The 12,003-nt window shown below is 40.1% G+C and overlaps 1 protein-coding gene across 3 annotated transcripts in view; it reads right to left on the bottom strand.

Annotated features, from left to right (window-relative positions):
* Positions 1–12,003, bottom strand: part of PPP1R1C (protein phosphatase 1 regulatory inhibitor subunit 1C) — a 52,475-nt gene that overhangs the window by 15,439 nt on the left and 25,033 nt on the right. For 2 of the 3 annotated variants that reach the window (XM_080600528.1, XM_080600530.1), the window contains exons 3-4: positions 8,324–8,361; positions 6,652–6,712 (exon numbers count right to left, since the gene is read on the bottom strand). In XM_080600528.1, the coding sequence (XP_080456654.1) occupies positions 6,652–6,712; positions 8,324–8,361 (99 nt within the window). Of the gene's footprint in view, positions 1–6,640; positions 6,713–8,323; positions 8,362–12,003 lie in introns of all 3 variants that reach the window. The other variant, XM_080600529.1, reaches the window with a different exon arrangement.

Below are 12,003 nucleotides of genomic sequence, written 5' to 3' on the forward strand. Positions count from 1 at the left end.
AATAAAATTTAATGCCCTTCCAGATGACTGGCTTCACAAGAACCTAACATCTCGTATAGAAATATTATCTTTTCTTCAAAAGCTGTTTCAATTCAGAGCACAGCACTGCCAAAATCTTTGGAATTTCACTATAAATATGTCTTATGATATAAAGTAACCAGAATAACACGTTGCCCATCCTGAGCTTTCTACTTTACATTTGAAAATAAGTACTAAGCCTCCCACATTCTCTTTCTGTAATATTTTATGTCGTTATTGCTTAAAAGGTTGACTTTTTAATGTCTTCTGTTACTGCTTAGGAGCAATTAATAATACTATGATGTTTACACTGCTCTATATTTGGTATAACAATACTCAATAACACTACTTTCAAGCCATACATAAATGCTGTATCACAAACATTTGTAAGCTAACCCTTCTATCATAAAAGCAAAGTCATTTTTTCTGTCGTAAGAGGGTCTACCCTTAGAAAGAGGCAGGTTTAACATTCATTGTGTGAAGATTAGAATGAAATATCAGATATGAGGACTTCATGCTAAACTGAATGAAGTCAGTGGAAATATTCCCCCAGACTTTGGTCTGGGTTGGATCAGGCCCGTAGACCACACATGGTGATTAGGGGACTGATGTTAGTGCTCCGCACAACCTTTTGTTTTTCACACACCAGGTACTGGTGGCAGATGACAAGTTATAGCACAAATGCCCCCTTTTTGATGTACAGCAGATGTCAAGCTTAATCTCCACTGAACATCTCAGCCTCTCTAAAGGTAATGTGGTATTTACTGCAGCCAGGGCCAGAGCCATTTTGAGGCAGAAGTTGCCAGCTGTGTGAAATGAAACGTACTCAAAGCTGCCAGCAGTAAGAAATTAAACACAGACTATGGCAGCATCTGCCAACTTTTAGGGCAGTAGCAGAACAGTGGTAGCCAATTGAACTTGAGGTGGCAGCAATTTAATGCACCCCATTCACCAGCTTAGAGATTCAGAGATAATTTATCTCTCTCTCTCTCTTTTTTTTTTTTTTTAAAAAATTGTATATACTGTTACCATACTACGAGTCTCAGAAAGGAGAGAGGGGAGTAGATAGAATGAGGAAAATAGACAAAGCACTGGAAGATACCATCCTGAGAAAGGACAGCACAGAAGCATATCCTGTCTCTTTCTTACAGCAGTGTATGTACAGGAATTTCACAAATACAATCTCTGTAACTAGATCTGATACATCAGATGGAACAGAGCCAGGAAATTTGTCCAAGGCCATGCTATAATAAGTGGTGTGGCAGTTTCAAGGTGCTTTCTGACTAAAATGTGGGTAAGAATGGTATATAAAAGAAAAGAACTACTTTTGAAACCAAAGCTGCAGCTTTCTTTTGTGACCTGGTTATGCGAAAGAAAAAAAAATATAATCATACAAGACTGCAGAATAGATTTTCTTTTCCCAGTGCTTTGGGAAGTCCTGGCAGATGCGTGCCTTCTACCTGTGAAGCAAAATGCACACAGCAAAGTGCTGTGTCACATTACATTACAACACATTAACAAACAAGAGGTAATAATAAGGTACAGCTTTGACCATTTTTGTTACCCAAGAAACAACTATTGAGATGGATCTTATGCCTAAAAAGGAGGAACTGAAGAATGCACCACTGCAGCTCTGCTAAGGGATCTGAGAAGTACTTAGCTCCATCCCTGGTGATTGCTTCACGTACTGGACTGTGCCTGCATTGTGGAGCAGTCCCAGACATCCGCCCAGAATTCATCTCAGTCCCTTAGCCTGCTGGAAAAGCAAAGAGGTCTGGAATATGAGTTCAGAACTGATGGGATAGTTGAAAACCAGCTCCTTCTTTTGTTCTGACTTCATGGCTCATGTGCAGCACAGTCGCATTAAAAAAGGGTAGGTAATTTCTCATCATTGTAGAGATTGGAAAAATGTAATGCCCTGAGCCAAAGTGATTTACCCCCATAAGAAAAGCATATGAACAGCACCAGCTTAGTCTGCGAATTTTGACAAACCTAGCCTGATGTACAGAAAGCAGTGCAAGATGTGTATAAGATTGTGGCTAACATAAATTTCATAAAAAATTAATTTAAGACTGTGTGTGAAGCACAAATCACACAGAGACACAGTATTTTTCTTTTTTTGTATAGTATGATATTTCTTTGTTTTGCCCTGATGTATTTAGTTAATGGTAGAAGCCCTTTGGAGTTTGCCATATAAGAAAGCAGCCCATAAAATCATATAGGTTTCTGTAGTCACTGCACAAACTTAATTCCTCTGCCACTTGAAGTAAATTTAGCCTGAGATTTTTGTTCTGTGATGATTCTCGTGGGCTGTGAACTTGGTGCTTGCCACACTAACAACAATCCTTTATGTCTCCAGACTCTATCCATGTTCCTTGTTAACCTTCAGTCACAAAGTAATGAGATGCATCAGACATTGTGAAGCTGGCCTAAGGGGTTACAAATTTGGATGAGGGCCACATACTGTACTAATTGCTTCTAATAAATTACATATTTCAGGAGGGACATCATGATTTTAATCATTTATTCTGCACGTTGTTTCCTTCGGAGAGAAGAACAAGGCGGCACTAAACAAGCCCAGCATCTGAAATTCATGGCAGAGACTAGAAAGAGCTCATTTAATATCAACCATCATTGTAAATACTAGAATTATGCATGTATCAAATCCCTGGGTCTCAACACTTTGGGAAGAGCCAGTGAGTGAGTCCTGGTTGTTTTAATGAGCCAAGCCAAATTTATGTTGTTGGATGTTCCTTAGATTTATAACAACTCAGACTTAATCCCATTTCAAATGCTGTAGTTAGGACCTAGCTGAAGAAAAAGTCTTTGCTTGTCTGCAAAGAAAAACACATTAAGAGGGGAATTTAAAAGATGAATTCTCCCAAGGAGTAGGGGAAAAACAGAATCAAAGGTACCTTTCACCTTGGTGGGGTAGGACTTTAATTATGATCTGATGGCAGCTAATTGTAAAAGTGGTCCAATGAACACAGAAAGCAGCAAGAGTTTTCTGTAAAGCCCACTGAAATTAGTAGGGTCTTGATGATGAGCCCACCAGCCTCCTGCAGGGTGAACTCAGATGAGGGAAGGTTTCCTATTTCCCTGACCTCTAGCACACCCACACCAGTGGGCTCACTGTTAATGAAATCCTCAAACCACTCGGGAATGAGCACTTCCTTCTCGAGGGAAGACCTTGATGATATTTAAATAGCTGGTAGTATTAATAGCAAAGGCTGGTAGATAATGTGGAGACTTGTGAGCTCTGGGGAGCAATGCAGGTTTGGGAACAGCTCAGACTGTCTTGTGTTTGTCTTTGTAAACCTGGTTTCCTGTCACTCCAGTCTGTGTTTCCTTTCAAGGATGAGCTGATATACCAAACAAAGTGTGATTATCTAGGCAAAAGGAAAACTGCCTTGGTACAAAGTATGCCTTCGATGGGAAGCTGCAGATGTAGCTCCAAGACTCAAATGTGCTCTTTTAATTTTCATGTGGTAATGAGATGCCAAGGAAGTACCATTACCAGGGATAAGTGCAGTCTGAGCTGCTCCTCTCTACTTTAGAGGGTTATTATCCCGTTTCAAACTTCTCCAGAGAGTGCATGTGTGGGTGTGTGGGGAAATGGTGAGAACACAGCACACCTTCCAAGGGCTCCTCTGGCTCCCCAACCAGAATAATGAAGATAACTTTAAGGATGCCATTCATGGATGAATGGATATTTTTGCTAAAACAGCTGGACATCTGCTTTGATACAGAGGAAAAGGCCTAAAGGATTCTTCTTTATTTTTTCATACAGAATGAGAAGCAGGTCAGTAAGTAGGAGTAAGAAGCCTTGAGCAATGAGAATTGACTGAAAAATATTGCTCCGTGTAGAACTGGTGACTTCTAATTGAGACACGTTCCCCTGGTTGTTTTTATGGTGTTTTTCATAGGGAGGTACGAGATAACTTCTGCACATGAAGAAGATCTTAAAATGGGAAGGAGAAAGTGATGGGGATTCAAGCTTAACGCAATAGCACATTGGAAGTTGGGGAAGAGAGAATCTGAAGTTCAGACATAAACACCCAAGAGTAAGGGAAGAAAGGAGGGACACAGACAAAACAGAGGTGATGAACTCAGAGGACAATAGAAAAATTAACTAGATTCTCAAGCATGAGACAAACCTAACACTGATGTGGAACGGCGTAAGCTTAGTAAAATTGAAAGTTTAGCTTATGACATTAGAGCTGACATGAAATAGAGAAGCAGTTTCAGCCTTCCTAATGTTCAGTATTTCATTAGTTATTATTACTATCCTCAGGTAAAAGGTTTTGATATACCTGGAAAACAACATGAGAAGAGGTAAATCATAACATACTGAAAATATTATGAATTTGGTCTTCAGATTCTGACTTTTGCTAACATTACATACAGTGTAAGAGTACAGAACTAACAAACACTGCTGTAGCAGAATTAGCAAAAGAAATAATTTTGAAAGCAAAATGAAAATTCTCTTTGCCATCCATTAGGCATAGTAATACAATACTAGCAGGAACTGAGCTGTTATCTGGTTTGCTGTCTGATTTGCTCTCCAGATTACCACCTAAATCAATAGCTCTTACATTGATTTTTCCAGCACACTGTATTCCAGTAAAAAGAACAATGCTCTGAGATGAGTCAGCTATTTGCTACGTCTGCAGGGACTCTGGTGCAATTTTGTTTAGGAAAATAAAAGCAGAAGCCAAAGTACACGCACATATATAGTGATAAGAACCTGCCTGTTGCTTGCACCCTAACCTGACACTGTCTCTGCAGACACATGGATTTGTTACAGCTCGCTACAGCAACTACAGGCCCACCTCAAGACAGACCAAACCATTGTAAGGATGGAACCAAAGTATTTGGGGGCAATGTTAGACAAATAAGAGCACTGTGTTTCAGTTTAGGTGACTGCGATGGCAGAGCAGGAAAATACGCCCAGGTTTAACTAAGAAGCTGATCTCCATATACTTACTATCACACATAGATCATCACCAGTACTGCATTTTCATATATTTATTTCATATATTTTCATGTATTTGTATATTCCATATAACAAGTACTATAGCCCTGATACAGTATTGAGAGAGATTCGTCATCCAGAATCTCATTCTTTACTGTATATTGAAGACTACCCTGTGAGTACACTGAGGGAGAAACAGCATACCGGGAAAACATACTCAAAGCTGAGTGAATAGTGTGAAATCATGAAGTCTACTATTCTGAAAATATTGCTGAGTATTGCAAACTGCTATAAAAGTAGACTTCCTTAAATCATTACAGAATTTTTACAAAATTCTGCATTTCACAGTAATGCTTTCACAGCATTGTGTATTTTGGATTGCTATGTTTTCCTACTAATCTCTTAGTCTAAACAAAATAACATTCATGTTTTCATAGCAATGAAGAGGAAGGAATAATGAATTTTCTACTCCAATACTTTTTTTTAAATAAGAAGGATAGTATTTATGACAGTTTAGTATGTTAAATTTGGAGCAATCCAAGCTGCTTACAAGTAGGATTACCAACTTTCAGCTGTCCACCTGTTTGTCTAGCTGTACCGTGCAGTTTAGGGTGTTAAGGTGCACAAGAGAGGCGTTTTGTTCTTTGCTTTCTTCTGTGTACAAGATATTTCAGATCAGTTGTGAACTGTCTTTCCTACTAGAAAACTGTTCCCTGGGAATAAAGTTGATGGAGGAGCAAACTATGCCAGGCAATTCCCCAGACCTCAACAGGGGTAAGACTGAGTAGGCTGCAGTCCTTGAGAGGAGCTATGAGGACCTATATTACAGAGCACTTAATTTACACATTATTTAGTTTAGGCTCATGGAGCAAAATAATACAGCAGTGAGATCAACTGGTGTTATTGCTACTCATGCAAAGCTTCTTCCTTCCATAAGTTATTACAATTGACTATAATAAAATTATTTATAATATCCAATAAACAAACCAGCCCATATTGAAAAACAGATAGCAAGTCTTGTGCAGCACTTGGGTGATGTTTTCACAGTTGCTGAGTGCTGGAGAACTGAAGCTACAGAAAGAGATCTGTAGAACTGGCTGTTACAGTAAGTTACCTAACCACAGGGTTCACTCTACAAATCAGATATTCTATTGTGCTGAGCAGAAGGAATGGAAATAGAGAATAGTCATAACATATCCAGAGACACCTGGCAGGACTGGCTTTGGTCTGCAGTCTGGAAATGGTCCTATACTGAAACGTGCTGGTCTGTAGAGCTGATAAATTGCCATAGATCTCACCTACCTGCAAGCATTCGCAAGTCCAACTCTGTTCAGTCATTGGAGAAAAAAGGCCTAGATAGAGCTGCCTGACTGCAGCTAATACTCTGCTGCTTTTATGTTAGTTCCTTAAAAGCTCATAAGCCCTCTAAACATTTGCTGAGATTTCTCATGACAAGTAAGGCTTCACGCTTCCTGTGTTGATCCTGTGTTCAAGGGAGGTAAGTTCCAACTTCTCAGTGCCCTGTGCTGTGCTACTCATGGGCACACGGGGCCATGGCTCATCCCTGGGTGTCCCCTACACGCGGGAGAGGACGAAGCTGCCGCGTGTAATGGGGGGGGAGTGTGCTGCCAGGGGCAGGGACAGTACCTGGACAGTACCTTTGAGGGCAGGCGGGGTGTACACGCTCTGCTTCCTTTGCTTTGGCGAGGCGCTCTGGGACTGGGGATTTAAAAGAGAGAGAGAGACGGTGAGAGACCGAGGCGGAGAGAGCCTTCCATGCTTGGCAACTCAGAGTCTTGCCACGCAACTTTTCCCTCTTGTTATGTGAAAAATGTTTTAAGGAGGGTTGCTACAAATGCAAATTCTTGTTTCATATTTGAAATCACCCTGGGTGCTTGCCAGTGTTAAGTGGTACACCCTTATGGCCACAGTAGGGTGGGACTGAAACAACACCTGAGTACATGCAAGCAGTGATGGGCAATTTGTAATATCCTGCAATGCTCTGCATTGCCCCGAGTTTAGAGGGTGCATACGTCACTCCGAGAAGTTTCTATGAAAATGATACTCTGCAAACCTGATGCCAGTTCCTGGCAACTTTTATAGCTCCCAGGCAAAACAGACCCAATATTACTGAAAATTCACTGCAAAAATATATTGTTAAGCATAAAATTAAGGCAGCCTGTGTTTTTAACAGTCTATGTAGCTGACTCTCATAAGGTAAATAAATAATTTAGATATTAAAATAATGCAAGATTTACTTTAATCAATATTCCAACTAAACAGGGTATAAAGAATGCTTCTGTGTATAGATAAGGTAATACTGAAATTCTTAATACATACATTTTTACATAAGTAAATGGAAGATCCTTCCCTCTGCACTTTTTCAGTGTGTTATATTACTCCCCAAATAATTTCATCAACCACTCTGCCTTTAGCTAGGCCTGCTTAAGTGGTATCTTTAGACACAGTTAAACTTTATTGACCCCAAAAATCACACCCACATACGAAAATGAGTTGTTCTAAAATAACAGTAAAATTACATACAGAGTAACACAAGTGTAATTAGAGCAATGTACAGTTAGCAAAAACTGACTGAAATATATTCCAGTGCTATTCAGATCTATCTCTTCAAGGAACATTTGAGACAGCTCTTAAGAAAAACACTTCCACATGAATACAGCCAATCATATTACCTTATCACAGTGGATGGAGTGATAACATTTATAAATAAAAAATTGTCTTCTTTTGAAAAAGCAAGCTATTTATAAACACTGTGGGATAGGTTGTTGATCCTCACCCCAGTGAATCACTGTGAGTCTGTGTTAGAGTCCAAATCTAAAACAATCAATACCTCCTGCTGCTATTTAGAGCTTTGCCAGCTTCTCTGGGCAATCAGGGGAGGAGAAAGTGGTTGAGGAACTGCAGGAGCTGTGCAAGGGGAGATCAGAAAATGAGAGCGGAGGAGCCAGCTTTCAGCTGTCCTGCAGACAGCACCAATCCTGTGCCAGCCATGGGCTTGGCAAGCAACAGCAAGGGGCGAGTTTGCAGTGGTTTTGCAGCCCCACAGCCAGTGCTGGCTGGGACGAGCTGGCAGGGCCACCTTGGGCCAGGTCAGTTTTGTTTTGAGCGGGCAGGGCGGCGGGGTGGAGGGGAAATGTGCCTTGGCCAGCTCCCTGCTCTAGGGGACCTTCTGTGCTGTTGGAGGTGGGGTGACTGCGCAAAGAAAGACATCAGCTGGGATGGACCAGTAGGCCGCAAAGGGATTTTAACAGTTGGTCTATTTTATCTGTAAATGCATTGTAAGAAAATATATATATATATTTCACTTACTTCTGCCTGTGAGATGTTTGTTCTCTTCTCATCTTTTTCTAGAAGAGGAAAAGATAGGAAAAGAGAAAAGTTAGTACAAAAGACTTTCTCAGTGCAAAGTATTGCAGCTCTGCACTGCACCCTACAGCACCATTGTAAATAAGAAATTTCCCTTTTGATTTACAGCTCGTTTGTGTGCCTCAGAAATCCAGAGGCCCCGATTAGCGTTTAGACATGAGTACTGTGTCTAAAGCCCTTCACTCACGTGTTTTGACTGTGAACTGACAAGTGGTGGTGTGTGGTCAGCACCCGGCCCTTTGGCTGGGCTGGCAGCAGGGCTCCATGCTTGAGTGGCTGTGGGGACCCAGGGCTGCTCTGCCCAGGCCCTGCACTCTCCCATTTCTCCAGAAAAGCAGGCTTACCAACGCCTGGTAGGTTGCAGTAATCCTCAACAAGAACTCCACCTCCATTCAGCTGTTAATACACTAGCAATGACACTCAAGAGCACCTAACAGTAACATGCAAAACCAGCAAACCAAAGCGTAACTAAGTCTAGTCTTTCATCTTAAAAAAACACTGGTGTAGTGTTGGAAATGGCTGTGAAATATTTCCTGGTACTGCTTGCTTTTGTTGCCTTAGTTTGCTCTTGAGCATAGGCATGGAAGAAACAGTGAATGCTAGAGATTTCTAATGAAAAAAGCACCTCTGAACATCTAGCTGAACAACTAAATGAAATTGGATGAAGCAGAGGAGCCAAGGATCTTCCTAACCATAGCACTAAATCAGTTTGTGCATCAGATTAAATTATTTTTCTAGTGTTGTCTTGATGTGGTTAATGGTCAAAAAGTGTGTCTTCTGATGATGATTTCCCAAATATTTGACAAAGATCATATGGGATCTTTGATGCACAGTAGTTTGGAGCTCTAAAATTTAAGTGTCTCTTAAAAACAGACATCAATGCCTAATTGTGCCACCACGCCTTACAATTTTTTCCACGTGCAGATACCACTGTGCAGTTTCTACTGAGGTGTAGCAGATCTGAAAGAAGAACTAGGTCTGTGTAACATCACTTCATCCAGCTTAGTCTCTATGTGTCTGCTGCTTGCGGTGTGCTGTGTGTGAGGAGAGCCAGTCCAGGCAGACTGTCTGCATTTCCTGTTGTGCTCTTTACCCTCATGTCCATGCATCTTGCAAATATTAATTGACTTAGTGGGTTTACTCAAAGTATGGATTTACCATTATATTAGAGACATCCAAATGACTTACACTCCAGGATAAAATATGTGGTTCAAAACAGAGCTGATTACTCCAGTGTGGTCCCAAAGATACGGAATTAGACAAGACAATCAGGAGGCCAGTTCCTGCCATTGACATTTGCATGACCTTGGGTAGATGACTAATTTCTTCCTTGACTTCCCTACCTGTAAATAACTATTGCAGTACCTAGTATCCTCTTAAAGCTCTTTGGAGCACGAAGATAGGCTGGCTAAATGAGTGATTATTTAAGTGTTCATAATCTTTCATATTGATAGTATAACAGAGAGACACAGACTTCAATGACTCAACATTAGATTTCTTTTCTTTTCTTTTCTTTTCTTTTCTTTTCTTTTCTTTTCTTTTCTTTTCTTTTCTTTTCTTTTCTTTTCTTTTCTTTTCTTTTCTTTTCTTTTCTTTTCTTTTCTTTTCTTTTCTTTTCTTTTCTTTTCTTTTCTTTTCTTTTCTTTTCTTTTCTTTTCTTTTCTTTTCTTTTCTTTTCTTTTCTTTTCTTTTCTTTTTTTTTTTTTTAAGCTCAGAATCCTGGGTTTAGTTCAAAGGCTGAAAATTGAATAAATCAGGAACTTAGAGCAAGGAACAATGAAAAGTAAGTCATGTCCCGTTCCTTCTTGAAACTCTAAGCTTGTCCAAATTCAAAGTATTTTTGGTAAACTCAGGCTGAGACTTGCACAAGGAAGGAAAGCTGCTGTCAGCAGCTTTGTCATATTTCAGGTCTTGTTTCTAAGGATTTGCATTTCTCGAACCCTTTGGACTTGCACGTTTAGTGTTCCTCTTAGTGGGGTGACATTAAACCTACCAGAACTGGAAAGTTTCCAGCCTTTCCTTTCATCCAGCAGCCTTTATAAGAGGGTAATTTTGTGAACAAGAACTGGTCCTGTATGGAGTTACAAATCATTTATATCCGCAGGGCAAGGAATGCCAATAAACAGCATCAAACACTGTGGAAATTCAAGAACAGCTTACAAAAACACAAAAACAAACAGTTTTTCAAATCCAATAAAGAGATATCAGAAATGAACCTGAAGGACCAAAGGAGACAAACCTGAAGCAGAAAGTGTGAAGTGTTTTACATGAGTTGTGAGATAAAAGGAAAGACAGAGATGGTTGGAGGTATGTTTTGGTCAATGGTACATCTTGGTAGACATTCATTTTGAGGACAGAAAGAGCATTGCATGCTTATTTTGATAAAAAAAGTGTCAATGGAGAGCATAGATCTTTAAGGAGAGGTGACAAGAAACAGGAACAAGGGAAGCTGAGATCACTGTATGCCATAGACCAAGGCAGGGAATAGAAAATACACAAAAATTCTGCACATAGGAGAGAAGGAAAAGATGTAAAGCAAGGGAGATAGAGCAAGAAGAGGGCAGTGCTTCTTCTGTGTGTGCAGCTGAGGTAGTGATGAGAGACATGGGCAGTGGGTTGTAGCAGAAGCTAGAGGAGAAATTTAGAGATGACAGAGAGCAGAGCAGGAGGGCAGTGTGCACTGGAGCTCGACCAAGAGCTCCCTGTCCAGGGAAATAGTTTGAGCTATACTGGTCTAACTGAAGGGTTGCAATTATACTTGTGTGAACACTCTTCCTTGGATAGAAATAGTGTTTTTCCAGTCTAAATTATATTGCTTTGAAAGCAGTTTAAATAATGTCATGAAAGCATGTTCTTAATAAGAGCGTGTCCACCAGAGACACACAGGTCCACACTGATGCTGTCACTACAACAGGTTAGTTCTGGCATGAGAAGAGATCTCAGAGACAGCAAAATTTGTGACGAGAATGGATAGTACAAGGTAAGAAAGAACATGATCTGTCAGCTGCTGTAACTGAGACGTATCCATGTAACAGGAATCAAACAAGACATTTCCCACCCTTACACCCCTGTCAAATCCATTGACAATTAGAAACTGAATTTCTTTACTAAACTCTTTGAACATAAATTCCTCTTGAGAGAGGTGAGGAAATGATCTGAAACTAAACAGACATGATTCACAAGGGAGAATGAAATCCCTTGTTTCTCAGTGTCCTTCAGTTCCCATTGACTACTGTGCACACTTCTACTCACAAAAAACCACCACATATTTATACAGAACAAGTAATTTCCTTGTCTTGTTTATAACTAGGCAATTACACATGGAGAATTCAATTGATCAGGTATACTTCTGTCTTATATGAAATTAAACTCTTGTTTAGATAAATTCTCCCTACAGGTTCTCTTTCTGGGGCCAGGGAGACTGTTTAATGATGCTCCATTTTCTTCTCACAGACCATAACATTGCTCACAGAACACAATACTGCTCTGTTATACTCCAGATATGAATATATGGCATTTTTCCAGTTTGACTTATTCTCAGCTGCCCTAATTAGCTAACTACAATCTAATACTCGAGTCATTTCTTGACAGCTTTTACGTTTTTGTTTTCAAGTGGTGTGTTA

Source organism: Anser brachyrhynchus, assembly GCF_964034855.1.
Source record: "Anser brachyrhynchus genome assembly, chromosome: 7".
NCBI lineage: Eukaryota > Metazoa > Chordata > Aves > Anseriformes > Anatidae > Anser > Anser brachyrhynchus.